The sequence below is a fragment of the Monodelphis domestica genome, chromosome 2 (assembly GCF_027887165.1).
Source record: "Monodelphis domestica isolate mMonDom1 chromosome 2, mMonDom1.pri, whole genome shotgun sequence".
Lineage (NCBI taxonomy): Eukaryota > Metazoa > Chordata > Mammalia > Didelphimorphia > Didelphidae > Monodelphis > Monodelphis domestica.
Genome location: NC_077228.1, coordinates 204,774,501 through 204,794,638, shown reverse-complemented (window position 1 = coordinate 204,794,638; position 20,138 = coordinate 204,774,501). Strand labels below are relative to the sequence as shown.

The window sequence follows — 20,138 nt, the reverse complement described above, 5'->3', positions numbered from 1 at the left end:
TTCTCCAGAAGCCAAAAGGAGAAGAAGGGTGCTTCAAAGCTACCTTCTTTTTTCCCAAGCCTGACAGGGAGGAAGAGAGAAGAAAGGGAACAATTCAGCAGCTCAGGGCCATCCATCCTCCAAGCTCCTCCAGGGAAATGTCCACTGTCTCCTGGTGCCTCCCAGGCACCAGCAGCTTCCAGGCACTAGCTGTGGTCCATGCCAGGAAGTTCAGAGTTCAGAACCTACTAACATCTCTGCTTAGTAAGGAGGTGTCCAGACAGACAGGGAGAAGGAAGAGCCCAAGAGGGAAGACACCCCCCAAACCCCTGCCAGGATATGGAGTGTAAGACAGATTTTAAGTCAGAGTGTCTGTAAACTTCTTTTAAAAAATATTTTGATAAGTGTATTTTGATATAATTGGTTTCTCTTGTAATTTTGTGTGTTTTATTTTGTGTGGTTAAAAACATTCTGAGATGGAATCCAGAGTCTTCACCAGACTGCCAGAGATGGTCCCAAGAACCTGTTTTAAATGTATATGATTCAGAGAAAAAAGGATCTAAGTAAAACAAATCCAAAAAGAACGCAGAAGCAGAGATTGCTTATATTAGCACACATGTATAATTTATACATTATTCAAAAAATTGTAAACAATGTGGAGTTTCTGATTTTTGCACATAAATTTTTTGGCATTTGTTTGTTGGGAAAAAAAGGGAGGTTTTTTGCCAGAATAGTGGTGGTTACTAAGTATAGAATTTAAAAACTGAAAAAAAAAAATATAGGAGTAAAAAAAAGTCTCTTTGCTCTCTATTATTTAACATAGTTCAAGGAATGCTACTTGTAAAAGAAACAGAGAAGTGAAGAAAAATAAAATAATTTAGATTTGCTGATGATGGTTTCAAAAAAATGCACAAGATTTATCCCTTTCCCTTCAACACAAAAAACCACCTCAGCTCCTGAGATGGAAGCCAGAGCTCCAACTATGGGTGGCCTAGAGGCCATCCAGATCTGCTCTGACACGAGAGAAGTCCAAGGGCCCTCACTCACCCAATGTGGTTGGTCCTCAGTGAAATCTCCAGCTCCCGAAGCACCTGTGTGGACTCCTGAACTCGCCTCTTAAACTAGGAGCCAAAGGCATAAAAAGCCTAGTAAGTAGAAACCCCAAGTCTGTCTGCCCTCCCTCTCCTCAGGGCCCATTTGGGTCTCTCCAAATGGCAACCAGGAAAGCAAGCACACACATATACATACACATCTGCAAACATATACACATACACACCCCACCATCCCCAATGAGCACCCCATTTCATGCTCCTGCCTCTCTCTCCTGCCCACCTTTTTGAACATCCTGTGATCCCAACCCCAGCTATTCCCGACTCATGCCATCCATCCAGGGCACTCACTTTCTTTCTTCCTTCCTTTCTTTCTCGCTTCTTTTCTTCCTTCCTTTCTTTCTCTCTTCTTTTCTTTCTTTCTCCTCTCTCTCTCTGTCTCTTTCTCACTCTCACTCTCACTGTCTGTCTCTGACATTCACCCACACATCCCGACATCCATACTCTTTTCCTGGTGCCTAAGGGGTCAGGAGCCCAAGGGAAGAGAAGTATAGAGGAGGAAGATACCCCCAGGTTTGTCATCCAATCAGCTGTCACCTTTCTGCTGACTCCACCTGTCTCCAGGTAGCTCCTAAGTTTTTGGATGTAGGCCGCTGGGGGGTTCTTGACTTGAAACCGCTCCTGGTTGGTGAGGAAAGAGAAATGGAGCCCAGTCCCAGAGAGCTTCCATAGCCTAGCTCCACATCTGCCCTCCCCCAACACTCATGGCAAAGACCCCTGGCGCAGATGGGGAGATCTGACCAAAGGTGGTGGAGAGGAAGAAGAATAAGGGGGACAGCATGGGAGGATTTGAGATAAAATGAACCAGGGTGGGGCTAGGTGGCTCAGTGGATTGAGAGCCAGGCCCAGATATGAGGAGGGGTGTTTGGGGTTCAAATATGGCCTCAGACACTCCCTGGGCAAATCATTTAACCCCCATTGCCTAGTCCTTACCTCTCTTCTCCCTTGGAACCAATACATAGTATTGATTATAAGACAGAAGGTGAGGGTTTAAAAAAGAAAGCAATCCTATGAACACAAAGGCAGCAAGGCAAATTGGCTAACATGACAGCAAAGGAAAGTAGTGAATGCTGGAGGGGATGTGGCAAAGTAGGGACACTAATGCCTTGCTGGTAGAGTTGTGAACTGATCCAACCATTCTGGAGGGCAATTTGGAACTATGCTCAAAGGGTGCTAAAAGAATATCTACCCTTTGACCCAGCCATAGCACTGCTGGGTTTGTACCCCAAAGAGATAATAAGGAAAAAGACATGTACAAGAATATTCATAGCTGCGCTCTTTGTGGTGGCCAAAAATTGGAAAACGAGGGGATGCCCATCAATTGGGGAATGGCTGAACAAATTGTGGTATATGTTGGTGATGGAATACTATTGTGCTCAAAGGAATAATAAAGTGGAGGAATTCCATGTGAACTGGAACAACCTCCAGGAAGTGATGCAGAGCGAGAGGAGCAGAACCAGGAGAACATTGTACACAGAGACTGATACACTGTGGTATAATCGAAGGTAATGGACTTCTCCATTAGTGGCAATGCAGTGATCCTGAAGAATTTGGAGGGATCTGAGAAAGAAAACTATCCACATTCAGACTGCAGGAGTAAAAACACAGAAGAAAAACAACTGCTTGGCTACATGGGTGGAGGGGGATATGGTTGGGGATATAGACTCTAAATAAACATCCTAGTGCAAACATCAACAACATGGAAATAGGTTCTGATCAAAGACACATGTAATACCCAGTGGAATTGTGCCTTAGTTATGGGAAGGGTGGGAAGAGGGGAGGGAGGAATAGAAAATTATTTTTGTAACCAAGGAATAATGTTTGAAATTGACCAAATAAAATTTTAAAAATTAATTTAAAAAAAAACAAAGGCAGCTAGGTGGCACAGGGTTCAGATATTTACTAGCAAGCCACTTAACCTTCTTTTCCTCAGTTTCCTTTTCTGGGGAAATGAGCTAGAGAAGGAAATAGTAAACCACTCTAGTATTGCCAAGAAAACCCAAAAAAGGGTGGCAAAGAGACAATTGGAACAAATGAACCACCACAATATGAGCACATAGACAGGATTTGAAGCCAGATCTTCTGGCTTTAAATCTGAGGCTAGTTAGTTAGTCATAATCTATTTCAGGGCAGTAAGGAACCTTAGATCTATCATCTAATTCAGTGCCGTCACCGTCTCCCAACCTACCACATATGAAGGAAATGAAACAGGGAAGGGAAAAGAGGAATTAGGGCATCCAGATGTGTTGAGACTTAAAAGTGGGAGCCTCTGAGGGACCAAGGGGAGGAGGGGACCAGCCATATTTGACCTCTCAGTCCCTCTTCTCCTAAATGGAAAGGAAGGATGCCAGCTCTATGGCAGGGAACTTGTATATGTCTGGTAAAGTCCACCAAGATGTGAACTGTATGGCGAGTAACCATCCCTGACAAAAATCTCCAATATTCGGTTCCCTCTCCCCTCCTTCATCCCAGCCCTGGCCCTCAACACTACTAGAAGACTCTCTTTCAGGGGGCAGCTGGAGGGGGGGGGGGGAGGGGGCTCAGTGAATAGAGAGCCAAGCCTAGAGACAGGAGGTCCTGGGTTCAAATCTGAACTCAGCCACTTCCCAGCTGTGTGACCCTGGGCAAGTCACTTAATCCCCTTTGCCTAGACCTTACCGCTCTTTTGTCTTGGAACCAATACACAGCATTTATTCTAATACAGAAGGTAAGGAATAAAAAAAAAAGGGCTCTCTTGCCAATTTGGTCCCCTCTTCCTTAGGATTTAGCCAGTCCATTCCAGGAGGGAAGGACCCTGAAAAGATATTTAACACCAAAGAAGAAACATATCTTTATGCCTTGTTTCACTATTCCATTTTAAGCCATCTTCATTTTCCACAGCAATAAATTTTCTAGATGTATCTTGTAGACCTCAAAGTACTGGAGAGGAAGTTCCCATTCAAAACCAATTTATCTTAAGATACTGTAAATGATACAAATTTTTTTCATTTGAAATATAAGTTGTGCTATAACAAAAAAAAAAATTTATAGACGGGCCCCAGTCAGTTGAGTGATTTGTTGCACATGGCTCATTAACTCTTTTCCCCATGTTTGAGATTTCCCAGATGCCCTTGCTCTTCTCTCTCCCCTGCCCTCGCCAGCCAGTGTGGTGTAATAGTGATGTTGAACCTCAGTATCCTCATAAGGAAATAATAATATTTCTACTCCCTACTTCATTTAGTAAACTATGGGAGAAATGCTCAGGCGGGGCGCCTCATCCTCATGATTCTTATTTATAATCAGATACATAGGTGTATATATATAATGAGATATATAAAAATATAGATTCCCTATATATGTAAGATGTGTGCATGGATATACTGGGCGCTGTTTAATTGCAGGGGACGAATACCAATCCGTGTTCCAAAGCCGGCAGCCCCACGGTCTCGCCCCTGACCCTTCTGCCTCTGGCCGCCTCCTGGGTCCCCACAACGTGTTGCGGTGAAGCACCACTAGATGGCTCCCCCCTTCCTCCTCGAGCTCTGCCCACATGACCACTTTGGGCGGTGGGCCCAGATGCCGTGCCTCTCTCCGGGCTCAGAACCCTCCGGGGACAGGAATTCTGGAGAAAACGTCCCTGGCCATGGCCTTTCCCAATGGCCGGGGCAGCGCCATCTTCCTCCTCGAGGCTGGCCCTCCCCTCGAGCCCGTCTGCCAGCCCGGGAGCAGCAGCTGCAGAGGTGTTGGGGGCAGAAAGCAGCACCCCCCCCAAACACTCCCCGACACCCCAGCCCCGCTCTCGTGTCAGGGCGTGTTCCCGAGGGCACCGTCAGGAGGGGCACACAGGCTTACTTATCTCTGCGGACCCATCAGAACATGTTCTTAGGTGTCGATGCTTGCTTCCTTCGAACAAGACTGGCCGGTGCCCAAAGAGTCCAGAGTGGAAGACAAAACCTCCTCCTCGGGATTCCTATGATATTCTCCACCCCCCTCCCTTCTCCCCTCTCCCGCCCTCTCCCGCCTTGGTGGTGCCCCCCAATTTAACACTGATGGCTCCTTCTCCCTAGTCCCAGGTCCCAGTTTAGTCTCCTGCCCACCCACCGCCACTACACCACCCACGATGATTCTCAGCCAAGAGGCAGCACCATGCCATTAGCAGGAGGGCCAGGACCCAACCCTGGCTCTCGGGGGAGCTTTCCTTCCTCCTCCCCTCCTCCTCCCCAGCCTAGACAGGGAGAGAAGGCTCCTTTATGTCTCTCCATCCCTCCTGGGCAGCGCCTAAGAGCAGAGCGGATGAGCTAAGGCAGGGGAAGAGGAAGGGCATCTGGGAAATCTCAGATGTGGGGGAAAGAACCCTGTGGAACAAATCATTTGATTTCTGCTGGCCGGAGTCTATCTGTAAAATGGGAGCATTTTCTTCCTGCACCATCATCCAGGGGACAAAAGATAAAGATATGCTTCTTCTTCTTCGGTGCTAAAACATAAAACCAACTCAGAGAGGGATAATATTTGTTGATGTTGATTTTTAAAAAAAATTTACTGGGGGTAGCTGGGTGGCTCAGTGGATTGAGAGCCAGGCCCAGAGATGGGAGGTCCTGGATTCAAATTTGATCTCAGACACACCCTAGCTGAGTGACCCTGGGCAAGTCACTTGACCCTCATTGCCTAGCCCTTTACTGCCCTTTTGCCTTGGAACCAATACACTGTACTGATTCTAAGACTGAGGGTAAGGGTTTAAAAAATAAAAATAAAAATTATAAGTTGACTTTATTATATATTTTAAAAGGAAAGCAAGCTATACATGATAGATATTTGAATTTTCATGTACGAGAATGTTTTTTGCTCTACTGTGTACATGGAAAAATGCCCACTCTATTTGTTTTTTGTGAAGTTCATTTGGAAGCATTCTTATCCACATTTTGTAAATGAGGAAACTGAGGCTCAGGAAGCCCCAGGGCCAAGATCTGAACCCAGGACCCCTGACTTTCAGTCCAAAGCTCTTTTTATAACCTTGTAAGTCTTCATGTCACCTCTCCCTTCCTCTTCCCCCGACCCTGGCTGGGAGGAGGCTCGCCTCCAGAAGGGTAACTCCCTGGCTGGTGAAGGACGGGTCCCGGAGGGTCCATGGTGAATCTGCATCAATGTGGGTGACTCCAATGAGAACACAGACCCACTGGAATATTACAGTCATGGTTCTGACTTTGCTCTCAGGGCAGCCCCAAGTCCTTCAGACTAAGTGTTCTTTATTGAACCAGCCAGTGACTCAATTGGTGCTTGATCCCTCATGGGGGAAGTTGGGGCAGGAGGAGGGGGAATTCCTTCGACCATTCCCCCATCTCAATATAGGCCCTAGCTCCTTCCTTCCCTCCACCCACTATCCTGCCCCTCCCCCCGGGACCCCAGATCCTGCCCGCTGAAGGATGGCTGGATTCCTGTTCCAGCTGCCCCCCACTCGCTCCCGCTTGCCCCCACGTCCCTCTTCTGCTCTTACCTGGTCACAGATCAGCTCCCACTTTTTCTCACTGTCATACTGACTCAGGAGCTGGATCTTGTCCGGCGGCAGGTTCATGCAGTTCTGGCCAAGGACAGAGACAAGTGAACAGAGGGGTTAGTGTCTGGGGAATGGGATGGACGGTGGGGACTAGAAAGGAGACGGGGGGGGGGGGGGGGGGGGGGGGAGTCCAGAGGCCCTGGGCCTGGGGTAGAGAACCCCACAGCAAGAGAGCCTAGGTGGGAAGTTGGGAGGGCTGGATGCCGAGGCCCCATTTTCTCCATGGCTGACACGGAGATGGCCTACTTTCCTGCCTGACCTGGTGTGAGGCTAGGGAGACCCAGGAGGCCCTCTGCTTCCCTCTTTAGCCATGCCCTCAGGGCTCCTAGACACACTCCTCCAATGTAGGATCCCCTCTATAGGCCCGCCGCTGTCCTGAAAACCGGGGAAATGACTCTGTGGAGAAGGGCCTGGCTCCTCGCCTCCCTCCCTCAATCCCAGCGCTCCCACAGGGGCCTTTCAGGGTGTCCCGATGGACAGAGAGTGGCCATTTTGCTTGGAAAATGGAAGGAAGGCAAGTCTGGGGAGCTGGGGACGGTGAGTCATGGTTTTTCGTGTGGGAAGGGGACTTTGGAGAGGAAGGAAGGCACCCCACCGGAAATAAGACAAGCCACCGGGGCCTCCCGGCTTCTCCCCCTACCCCTACCTGGGAACTGCCCTGGTGCCACTGCCCATTGGACATCTGCATCCCAGAATAAAAGATCAACCTGTTTCTCTCTTATCCACCTTCCCTGATCACCCCTCAGTGGAATAAATCCGTGGGCACCCCATACCCCTTTCCTAGTCACAGGGGCCTCTTTGGGCCTGGGCTGCTGAACTAGCTGGGTTAGCCCAAGCCTAAGAACCACTGCGGGAGGGGAGAGTCTGGGTTTGTTTGTTTTTTAATCTTTACTCTCAGTCCTAGTGACAACCTCAGACAGAAGGGCAAGAGCCAGGCCCGTGGGCTCAGTGACTAGTCCAGGGCCACACCTCGAGGAAGTGTCTGTCTGAGGCCACATTTGAGCCTTCGGGCTCCAGGCTTGGTGCTCTATCCACTATATTACCCAGCTGCCCCATCAAAGGCTTTTTTTTTTAACCCTTAGAATACATACTGCGTATTGGTTCCAAAGCAGAAGAGCGGTAAAGGCTAGGCAATGGGGGTGACATGATCTTAGAATCAATACTGTATATTGGCTCCAAGGCAGAAGAATGGTAAGGGCTAGGCAATGGGGGTTAAGTGACTTGCCCAGGGTCACACAGCTGGGAAGTGTCTGAGACCAGATTTGAACCTAGGACCTCCCATCTCTAGGCCTGGCTCTCAGTCCACTGAGCTACTCAGCTGCCTCTGTCCTCCATTATTGCTATTATTCTACAAACACTATCACACACATCCCCACATCCTCATTCTCTCCAAGACACCCCCACACAATCTCATGTCCTCATGCATACACCTCCATCCACCAGATACTCATACACACCCGCCTAAACACAACTCCCCACCCTGAGGCTCTCACACCCCACCACGCACCCCAACTCTGGGGCCCCACGAGTGTTTCCAGACACTCAAATATGCTAAAGTTTTCATGAGTACAAATTTTATCATATTCTCACATACAGCCTCCACACATGGCTTCCTTCCAACCGAGGGAAAAGCCCTCAATGGGGGTTCTTAATCTTTTTTATATGTCAAAGATGCCTTTGATAGTCTGGGGGACGGCTAAGGACCTCTCCTCAGAAGAATGTTTTTAAATAACTGAAGGTGATGCTCAAATTTATAAATAAATGCTAAAACGACAAACAAAAATAAATGTAAATATATGTATATATAGACTCTTTTATGTAATATTTATGTATAAACTCATGTATATTTATTTATATATACTCATATATTCTTTTATGTATCTATATTTTATATACTCCTTTGTGTATATATTGACATGTGTACTCTTTTATGCATATATGTGTTTATTTACTCTTATGTCATATTTTATATACTCCTTTATGTATATTTCTTTCTATATACTCTTACATATATTATATATAATCTTATATATTCCTTTGCATATATATTGACATGTACTCTTTTATATATATATTTCTATATGTATTCTTATATAATATATGTGCTCCTTTATGTCATATTTTTATATATTCTTATATGTATTTATAGTCCTTTATGTGTATATTTACATGTGTACTTTTTATGTAATATTTTATATATACTCTTTTATGCATATATTTTATATATCTTTTTATGTGTATATATATCCACTTTGTATATGTTTATATATGTACTCTTATACAATAATATATATATACTCTTTAAATGTATATGTTTATATATTATTTTATTGTGTCTTTATATGTGTACTCATATACTTTTAATGTAATATTTATACATACTCTTATGTATATATTTCTATATGTACTCTTTTATGTAATATTTTTACATATTCTCTTTTATGTATATATTTTAATACATACTCATGTATATTTTATACATTTATTCTTTTATGTATATATTTATATATATGCTCTTTTATATATATTTGGGGGGGTCACATCTAAATTCAAGGTCATGCTACAAACTATCCATATACCCTTTCCTTAGAGAAAAGTGAAGAGGCCCCTTTTTTTGCCTCTGTGACTCCCAAACCTTAGCTCATTATTGAAGGGAGAGTTTAGGCCACACTCTCCATAGAACTTCCCTCTTACTAAGATGGCTGCCTTCCAGGAAGGCCAGGTTGAGGTGTATGCGGAACTGAATATGAGCTTAGGGAATTTCTAAGTGTTGGAGGACGTCAAGCCTCACCTCCAAATCACTGCCAAATGGACTTTCCCTGTGGCAATAGAAAACGAGACGCTCAGAGCCGCCATTTCCTAACCGCTCTCTGGGGCCCACCCTCACACAGGAAATGTGGTAATAGTTCCAGGCCTGGTGGCCAATGCCCCAGTTCCCCACAGACAGAGGAGTACCAGGTTGAGGAAGATGGCAAGGGAACATCTTCCCTCTTCCCCAGTTAGGAAACAGGAAACCACTTCTATGTCCCCTCTGCTCCCCTTATCATGAAACCAACAAAAGGAATGGCCTAAGTCATCAAAGGGCACGACTACTGGTCTGCCCCTCAAAGGGTTTGGTTGAGGACCAATATTGGTCTCTTGTTTGGGTGAGTTCTGAGCAAGGGATCCATCCTCGTAAGGGACAACAACCTGCTTGGTTTGGGGATTACAAAAAGTGATTCTTCAAGTATATTTCTACCTAGACCTATCTTACCACCCAAGAGTACCTCAGATGTCTACACAAGTCTGTCTCATTTCACTGGTCAGGCAGAGATGGCACAGAGAAGTCACAGGAGAAGAGAAGACAGAGGCTGAGAAAAAGGAGCAAGAGACAGCGAACTGGAAAGAAGAGGAATGGAGGACAGAAATAGAGGGAAAGACAGAGATAGGCAGATGTCCCCCCAGATCCTCATGCCCTGTACAAACAAGGGTCAAAGACAGAACTAGATAAGAAAATGGCAGCAGAAGAGGGACTCAAAGAAAAAGATGCAAAGAAAATAGGGGCAGAAATTGAGAGAGAATAAATGAAGAAGAGACACAGAAACAAGGGAAGAGAACCATTTAAGATATCTGGACACCTTTGACAGGGAGATATGGAAAGGAAGGAGAATTGGCTCTCCACTGGAAACTTTTCCCATTGGCCTCTCCATCTTCCTCAGCTCTAGTGACCAAAAATTCTTCTAGAAAATGACTATGGTTTTATGGGGGGTGGAAGAGGGCACAAAGTAGGGGGGGCGGACATTCTCTAGAATAGTTAATAATCCCAAGATCACTGATTTAGAACTGGAGAGCTCATTGGACGTCATTTAGTCCAATCCTTTCATGTTCTAGTAGAAGAGAAAGGTCTAGAAAGACGGCATGACCTACTGGCTTGTCCAAGGTCACAGAAGAAGTACTACATAGTAGAGCTGGAATCTGAACCCAAGACTTTTGGCTCCAGACCAACACTCTTTCCATTATCCCAGGAAGTATCCAAATAAGGCAGAAACTGGAGTTCAATGGTTAATGGGAGGTGTTCAAGTTAAGAAAAAACTAGTGGGATATCTGGGTTTCTCCTAGCTCACTCCTGAGACTTATACTAGAACCAACCCAAGGGGAAATCAGGGAGAGCTCAGGTAGTGCCTGTTCCCCTTCCCCAAATATCAGTCAACACCCCACCCCAAATCAAGACAGGAGTTGGGGGTGGGGGAGACATACACTCGACAGCCTGCCAGCCAGACTAAATTTAGGCTCAGGCATCAGAAATAACTCTAATGGAGCCAAGTGCTGATTAGCAGCTGCTGCCCTGGTGTGCCCACAGCTACAATGGGGCATCTCACAGGGAAGGGGGCTGCCTCTACACTGACTGGGGGGGGGGAACCGGTGGCAGTGCCCCCTGAGGGCATTAACAGCAATGGAAAGGGGGGCATATGCCAGAGATAGCTCAGCACACAGACAGAGGCTGACTGTGTCAACCAGCATGGTGAGGTGAGGGGAAGAAAAGAGGGAAGAAGGTCCTGACTCCTTGGGCATCCATGCCTGGCTGGCACTGTCTTCTGCCTGTCACCACCCTCCCCTCATAGATTCTGAATGCCAGGGACAGGTGCTCCCTGAGGCGGAGCTGGGAGGGGCAGACCCCACTTCCTGGGCAGGGAATAGAATGAACAGTTGTCCAGCAGAGGAGGGAGGGAGAGGATGGGAACCACCAGGAAGCCTGAGAGATGAGTGTGTATTTCAAGAGAAAGGAGTGGACAGCACAAGTAGGAAACGGCTGTCACAGGAGGGAAAGGGGAGCATGTTTATTTCTGCCCACCCCTTCTCCATTCAAGGGCATCCCTTTGGGCAGGAGGGAGGGAGTCAGCAAGAAAAAGAAAAAAACTCCTGATCCTAGGGCAATTTCTAAAGTTGGGGGGCAGCTAGATAGTGCAGCGGACAGACAGGCCAGGCCTAGAGACAAGAGGTCCAGGGTTCAAATTGGTTGTCAGATACTTCCAAGTTTAACTCCAAATGTCTAGCCCTTACCGCTCTTCTCTTGGAACCAGTTGGTTCCAAAACAAGGTAAGGATTTAAAAAAAATAATAATAAAGATTTGTTGATCAAACTCTCCTATGAAAGACCAGTTGAAAGGACTGAGAATGTTTAATCTGAGAAGAGAAGATGGGGGTAGGGATAGAGACAGGATAGCTGTCTCACGTTTTAGAAAGGCTATTATGAAACTTGGCCCCAGAGGACACAAGGAGAAGGGTTCTGGATCTGCCTAATAGGACATGCGCTGCTTCCAGAGATAGAGTTAATGGTAAGAAGCACCGCCTCAGAGGATAGCCTCGAAAGCTCCATGCTGAACTCATTAGATACTTAAAAATAAAAAAGTAAGCTAGGGAGGCCTGCAGTTTCATGTCCAATTCTCACTTACCATTCTCATTTAGTTACAATTCTCATTCGGTAAGGTCTACTGACTAGATAGAAAATGCCCGCTCTGTTGGGAGTTTATGTTGAAAATAAAAAATAAAATTTTAAAAGGCAGCGAGTCTCCCTTCACCAGAGGTCTTGGAGCAAAGGCTGAGTGATTGGACAAGCATCTAGTAAGCACTTGGGGTTTATGGGGCGTGCAGGAATGACTGGCACCCCTGATGGGAGGGCTTGCTGAGCCCTTTTCTGGGCTGCTCATCCACCTTTGGGGACCAGCTGCCCCCCATCTCTCAGCAGCCCCGTGCGGTAAAACCATTTGGGCAGAGGGGCTAAATAATCGAGGCTGAGGGTAACAGACAGGCCTCAAAGCCATCAGTGAGGTAGGTGTCTATCCCAAGAGTATGAAGACTTGGGGGGGGGACAGCTGAGAACAATTTGCTCCCCTGGCCAGGAAGCCCTTAGAGCTTGGGCAGACGTTGAAGAAGCCAAGATCATCCACAGCATCCCTCGCCATGGCCCATCCTCCCGGCTTTTGGCTCACCCCTGGATGGATGGGGATGATTGGAAGAGGGCAATTTGCCTCCTTTCAAGTCACTTGCAAGGCAAGACATCACCTCTCAGGGCCTCTTGGGAAAAACAAGGAACAGACCAGGACAGTTAAGCACTTCCTAGGTGCAAAATGCTGAGGAATCAAAGAAAAGCCAAAACATGGTCTCTTCTGACGGGGAGACCCCTTGCAGGACACTATATACCTAACAGGTACATGCAGGGACGTAAGCTCAGGGGTGAGCACTAAGCATTAAGGGGACAGGCAAAGGCCTCTGGCTGAAGGTGGTCTTGGGGCTGAGGCTTAAAGGAGTGGAAGAAGAACATTCTAGGCAGGAGAGGGAATGTCCTGTGGAAGGAACAGCAAGGCACCTAATAGTAGGACTTCACCTTTCAGATGCAATGAGCGGGCCTAGAGATAGGGTTCAAATCTGTCCTCAGATGCTTCTAGCTATGTGACCCTGGGCAAGTCACTTAACCCCCAATGCCTAGGACTCTAAGACTGAAAATAAAGGTTTAAAAAAAATCCTCTCATTTAGGAAACAAAAGGTTCCTCTCATATGAACCAAAGAAAGAGGCACCTTCCACCTCCACCAGAAACCATGGGGGAACTTCCTTTTCTTCTCCACCTCAGCAAAGTCAGGAAAATCAGGACTTAATTCCATTGCTTCTGTTTCCCTAGAACTTGAATCACTTCTGGATTTTCCCCCTCCCCCACTTCCATAACAACCTACCCCAGGCCTAGATTTCTCTAAGCACTGAACATCCTTGAAACTCCCCAATTTGCCTGGGGAAGGTGCTCCCTAAATCAGTGGCCTTGGGCCATTCTTCTCTAACCTCAGGTCAGCAAATATTTATTAAGTACCTACTATGTGCCAGGTACCAATCAGCAAAGAAATTACCAAAAAAAAAAAAGTTCCCACTTTCTGGAAATTTACAATCTAATACCCAGAACTCATCCTCTCAACCTGCAATTCCTAACCTCATGTTATCCTACAGTCCTAAAGCAATTTTCTCAAGAGGTTTCAATGAATTTCTTTTTTTTAATCTGAATCACTTTAATTTTTAAAGATAAAATATGCTGGAGTTATCTAGGTAGCACCTAAGTCGTTGATAGCTAAAGCTCCAGGAGTGGGGAGCATCCGGGTTAAAATTTGGCCTCAGATACTTCTTAGCTGTGTGACCCTGGGCAAGTCATTTAATCCTGATTGCCTAGTCCTTAACAGCTTTTCTGTCTTAGGGCATCAGATACTAAGACAGAAGGTAAGGGATTAAAAATAGAAAAATAAATAAAATATGCTGGTTAGTTGGCTGACTTGTTTCCCCCTCTTCTTTCTCTCTTTAAAATAAAAAATAAAATGAAAATAAAAATAAATTGTTTGTTACATGGTACAACTCCTTGGGAAGAAGGGAAAGATACACAGAATATACATGTGATATACTGAAAGATATCAGGAAAATGTTTCTTTTTAAGATAAGGTATGGTCTAGTACAAATATTAATAATATAGAAATAGGTTTTTTACCTATGAGTTTTACATGTGTCATTGGCTATGGGAGGGGGAGTGAGAGGAGGGGAGGGAAAGAACATGAATCATGTAACCATGGAAAAATTCTCTTAATTAGTCAATTAAATAAAATTTTTCAAATCGATAAAAATAAGGTTTGGGGGCAGCTAGGTGGCTTAGTGGATTGAGAGCCAGGCTAGAGCCAGGTCCTAGGTTCAAATTTGACCTCAGACACTTCTTGGGCAATCACTTAACCCCCATTGCCTAACCCTTACTGCCCTTCTGCCTTGGAAGCCATACACAGTATTGATTCTAAGAGGAAAGGTTAGGGTTTTTAAATTAAAAAATATAGGGAGTAACTGGGTGGTCCAGTGGAGGGTTCAAACTTGGACTCAGATATTTCCTATCTGGGTGACCCTGGGCAAGTCACTTAAACCCCATTGCCTAGCCATTCCCACTCTCCTGCCTTAGAACCAATATATAGTATTGAGTCTAAAACAGAGGATAAGGGTTTTTAAATAAATAAATAAAAATAAAAATAAGGTATGCCACTTTTAGACACATTAGAAGGCTAACAAGCAAGGGGAAAAGTCTTGTGAAACAGACATTTCACAACTCCAAAAAGTTGGGCCTCTTCCTAAGGGAGTTGAGAATTCTGTGCCAAGGAAGAGCAGGCCCTAATCCCAGCCAAGGCAGAACCAGCAGGCACATGGCGCTGCCCACGCCCATGCTGGCACTCTCCAGCCAGGGAGACTGAACACAAGAAGGAGCTAATGACAGAACCCCCAGGGGGAATGCAGGGATCATCAAGGGGAAGGGGGAGAGTGGGGGTGGACCCTCTTGGTCACACCGAGGTCCCCTTGAAGGCCCCAAACACCCTTGAAGACAACAGACCAGCTGGGTGTCCAGCCAGCTCCCTGATGCCCGCCACCCTAGGGCCTAGGAACACCCTGCACAATTTCCTGCTGCCCCACCACCCATCACCCCAAGCTTCCTGTTGTTGCCTACATCGAGTTCTCATTCATCAGGGAACCTCCCACCCCCACCTCTCCTCTCAGGGGGAAGTGGTGGCTTCTCCCCCAGCAGACATACACACACGCAGTGCTACCGTTAGCACGGTTACCCCACCCTCCCCAAGTGGAGATACCCAAAAGCTTGGGGCCCTGTACCATCCCCTCTTGTGGTTTCCTGCTCACACAGTCATACCAGGATTTTGCTATGTCTGGGTGTCCAAACCCAGCCTGGCAAATGGAGCTGGAGGCATCCATGTCTGGGGATCGGGGGCATCGGGACCACTTTGGTGGTGGTGGTGGTGGTGGTGGTGGCAGTATAGACGGGTGGGTTGTGGGCCTCAAAAGTTCCTCCCCAAAATGGGCCCCGAATAAAGAACCAGCACTCTGGACATTCCTGCTTTCTCTCTGCCAGCCTAACCTGTTACCATCCGTTCTAAAAATCCTTTCAAAGGTCTCCGAATGACTGGGACTCTGCTCTCCCCAGGGGCCATATTTATGATAACAAAAACAACAATTTTTTAATTCGTTTCCCCTTCACCACAATAGAAATTATTCTTATTCCCTCTTTTGCAAGGGAGGAAACTGAGGCTAGAAGAAGTTAAGGAATCTGTCCAGGGTCTGAGTCAGGATTTGAACTTGGGTCTGCCTGATGCTATCCACCTCTTGAGGTTCCCTCAAAAAGCTCCTATGCTTCTAGCCAGCCCTCCTCACCCCCAGCGACAGACACACAAATATAAACGTGTCCGCCTTCCCTTCTTTCTGGGTCTTGGTTTCCTCTACTGTAAAATGAGAGAATTCGCCTGGAAAGAGAACGGTACCAAGGTGGACCAAACCTCTCCCTGTATCGGACTTGAGAAGAGGGGGGTCCATCATGCTCAAGGCTCTGCCCAGGCTGGGCTCTCCTTTTGCAGCTTCCAGGCTCTTTTCCTCCCTCCACCACGGCAATGTAAAGCTCTGTGCCTGGGATGGCTCAGGAACTAGGTTCTCCCTTTGCCTTGCTCATGACACAACCCCGCTGGTTTGGCCAAGGGAATGCTGGGCATTTCTGGAGAGATGCTCAGAGCCGAGACATCGGCTTTCCGCTACTCGTTCAGTGCAGGGTCCGGGGAGAGGCCCCAGGTGGGAGAATGAGGACTGCCCAGAACCCAGAACTCCGGGCTGCCATTCCTTTGGCTCTCAGTCTGAGGGTCCTCAAGCCCATCTTCCCAGAAGATGATATTGTCTTCTATGTAGTTGTTTTCAGGAAAATCTAGATTCTTCATTTAGCTCTTTTAGTTGGGTCTGTTCTTTGAGGGAATTGAGTGGATGCCATCAGACATGACCACTAGGGTCCCCAGAGGGTCCCCCAAATCAACCCCAGCCTCATTGGGTCTGTTGGCTCCTCACAAGCCCCTCCTCCCTTCAATTCAACAATCCTTCATTAAGTGCCTCCTATTTCATGATACTGGATGGGGAGGATTCAAAGACACATTATCATAAGCATTCCTAAAGCCTGGTCCAGGAGTGCATCATCCCCTCCGCACACTTATGCATATGCCACTGAATTGCTCTCAGAGCTTTTAGTCTAAAGTGGGCATTAAGGAAGGGAAGAGAAAACAAATAAGAGTCTCCCCTGGAATAAGGACAAAATGAGGAATCATGGGGTGACGGGGCTTTGCCTCAGGGTGGCGATATGGGGAGTCCCCCCCAAAATCGAGGCGGAATGTGGTAGAAGACTGAAACAGAGAGGACTAACAATAGAGGCAGAGGGGACAGACATAGACCCTCATCCCCATTACCCTGCCAGGTCCTGGGATTATAGATTTGGATTTGTGAGGAGCCTTAGAGGTGACTGAATTCAAAAGTCTCATTTTAGGAGGCAGCTGGGTGGCTCAGTGGATGGAGAGCCAGGCCTGGAGACAGGAGGTCCTGGGTACAAATCTGGCCTCAGACACTTCCCAGCTGTGTGACCCTGGGAAAGTCACTTGACCCCCATTGCCTAGCCCTTACCACTCTTCTGCCTTGGAGCCAATACACAGTATTGATTCTAAGATGGAAGGTAAAAAAGTTATCTCAAAGAACGCTATTCACATCCAGAGAAAGAACTGTGGGAGCAGAAACACAGAAGAAAAACAACTGCCTGATCACATGAGTTGATGGGCATATGATTGGGGATATAGACTCTAAACGATCACCCTAGTACAATTATCAATGATATCGAAATAGGTCTGGATCAATGAAACATAAAACCCAGAGAAATTGTGCGTTGGCTGGGTGGGGGGGGGGGATTAGGGAAAGAACATGAATCATGTAACTATGGGAAAATATTCTAAATTAATTAATTAAATAAAAATTTTCAAATCATGTACAAAAAAAAGTTATCTCAGAATTTGGGGGTGCCTGGGTGGCTCAGTGGATGGGGAGCCAGGCCTAGAGACAAGAGGTCCTGGGTTCAAATCTGACCTCAGACACTAACCTTTGGCAAATCACTTGACCCCCATTGCCTAGCCCTTACCATTCTTCTGCCTTGGAACCAACACATGGTATTGATTAATACCGTGTGTTGGTTCCAAGATGGAAGGTAAAGGTTTAGGGTAAAAAAAAAATTTTTTTTAAAGGTCCCATTTTATAGATGAGGAAACCAAGGTACAAAGAATTTAAGGACCCTCCCCTATCAGCGCTGTGTTCTGGGTTCCAGGGGAGGAGGAGTTTGTCCCAGCCCCAGGGCTACCACTCCAACACCGTCCCTTTGAGGGTCCTCCATCCTCTATCACCTTCTTGACTGGAGACCATTTACCACCTGGCACAGAGATGCACTCCACAGCAACCACCCACTCTGAGGGGTCTCTGCCTCTTTTTGCCCCCCAAGTTGAATCTGCCCCAGCTGCTGGAATTCCCAGTTCTGGCTCTGGGTAGAAAGTAAAGCATTTATTTTGGGAAGAGAGAGACTCTTGTAACCTGGGGGAGGACAAATGGCTTCCTGGAGGAAGAAGATTTTTGAGCTTCATTTTAACTTCAAAACAGAGTCAAATCTGGAAGAGGGGGAGGGGAGTGAGTCTATTCCTGGCATAGGGGATGATGTCAACAAAGGCCCAGAAGTAAGGGAGGGCAGGATGCAATCAAGGGACCTGTGGCCACACCCCTTTGCTTGAGATCTGGAGTACAGAATGAAGCAATGATTAGGCTCAAGACAGAAGGACCCGGCACAAAGATCATGGGGTGGTACCTTTTGTTATGGGCAAGAAATGGAAAGAAGGTAGGTGCCCATCTCCTGGGGGAGTGGCTGGCCAAATGATGATATAGGAATGGAAATGAGTGGAATATTCTTGACCCAGAAAACGTGGCAGAATGGACTGTATTCAGAGAAACCTGGGAAGATTGGTATGAACTGAGGCAGAGTGAAGAGAGCAGAACCAGGAGAGCAATGGATCCAGCAACTCGGTTGTGCCTCTGGATGACTAATGAAGCATATTGCTCATCTCTTGGCAGAAAAAGACCACATAGATGCAGAATGAGAAAGAACACTTTCAGACCCAACTGATATAGTCATTTCCTTTGCTTGATTATACTTACTTGTTATAGGGAAAGAATATTTGTAAAACAGTTTGCAAAGCTCAAAGCACTACATAAATAGTGTCTAACCAATGTTCGTGGTTTATTAATAATTAATAGTTGTTTTCCAGTTGTGTCAGACTCTTCATGACCCCTTTAGGGGTTTTCTTGGCAAAGATACTGGAGTGTTTTGGTTTTGTTGGTTTTTTTAACCCTTACCTTCCATCTTGGAATCCATACTATGTATTGGTTCCAAGGCAGAAGAGTGGTTAGTGCTAAGCAGGAGTGAAGTGACTTGCCCAGGGTCACACAGCTAGGAAGTGGCTGAGGTCACATTTGAACCCAGGACCTCCCACCTCTAGGCTTGGCTTTCAATCCACTGAGCCACCCAGCTACTCCCTGGAGTGATTTTATATTTCTTTCTCCAGCTCATTTGACTGCTGAGGAAACTGAGGCAGTTAAGTTATTTGCCCATCTAGTTGTCTGAGACCAGATCTGAACTCGGAAAGTTAAGTCTTTCTGACTCCAGGCCTGTGCCACCTGTCTGCCTAGTAATTAATTGTATAGGTTATTAATAATAATAATAATAATATGCTGGAGTTGTCATATTAATACTTAATACTTATATTTATTATTAATTATTATTTTTATTTATTATATATAATATATTACATATAATTTATTATTATTAATTATTAATTAATATAAATATTAATACTTAATACTTAATAATTATACTTTTATGTTTTCTATTATATTTGTATCATTTATATACTATAAATATATTTTATATAATTTATTTATACTATAAACATATTTTATATCTTATATAATCTTACAAATATTTTCTATAATTTATATCTCATAAATATACATTTCTATATATTCTATATTATCATTATATTACAGTGATAATGAGATTAAAATGTTTTGAAAAGAAAAAACACTGAGGCCTAATTAAAAGGATCCATTGACAGACATATTCTTGGCTCCACAGCTCTGCCAGATCATAGGATCTGGAAGGGGCCTTAGAAGTTACAGAGTCTAACATACTCTTTTAATAAATGAGGAAATTGAGGCACAAAGAGACGAGAGCAAAGCTAGTAAATGTCTAAGCCTGGATTCCAGCCCAGGTCTTCCTGATTCCATACCCAGCCCTTTCTCCACTATGCCACGTGTTCCCATCTCCCCACCAGGATGCTTCTGTGGACCTGCATCCTTCTGACCCCATGCAGACTGGCCCCATCCCTAACAGGCATGCTATGAGGTTAACTAGGGAACAGTTTGCACAAATTACATCTGGACAGAGCAAAAGGCCCAGAAAGCCACATGGAAACAGAAGCCTTCTCTTTGGAATGAGAGCCAGAGTGCTTGCGGCCTGGGTCTGCTTGAATCCCCTTCTAACCCAGTTTAGTCTCAGACTAGCCCCAGGTTCCACAGCTGAGAGCACTATCTCATAAACAACATCTCTCCCCTTCTCTGAGAAATCTCTTCTT

At 45.8% G+C, this 20,138-nt stretch overlaps 1 protein-coding gene across 6 annotated transcripts in view; it reads right to left on the bottom strand.

The window, feature by feature from the left end:
- Nucleotides 1-20,138, bottom strand: part of FMNL1 (formin like 1) — a 65,378-nt gene that overhangs the window by 33,041 nt on the left and 12,199 nt on the right. For 4 of the 6 annotated variants that reach the window (XM_056816992.1, XM_056816993.1, XM_056816994.1 and 1 more), the window contains exons 2-4: nt 6,559-6,642; nt 1,596-1,709; nt 1,027-1,100 (exon numbers count right to left, since the gene is read on the bottom strand). In XM_056816992.1, coding sequence (XP_056672970.1) covers nt 1,027-1,100; nt 1,596-1,709; nt 6,559-6,642 — 272 coding nt within the window. The remainder of the gene's footprint in view (nt 1-1,026; nt 1,101-1,595; nt 1,710-6,558; nt 6,643-20,138) is intronic. The other 2 variants (XM_056816995.1, XM_056816996.1) reach the window with 1 other exon arrangement.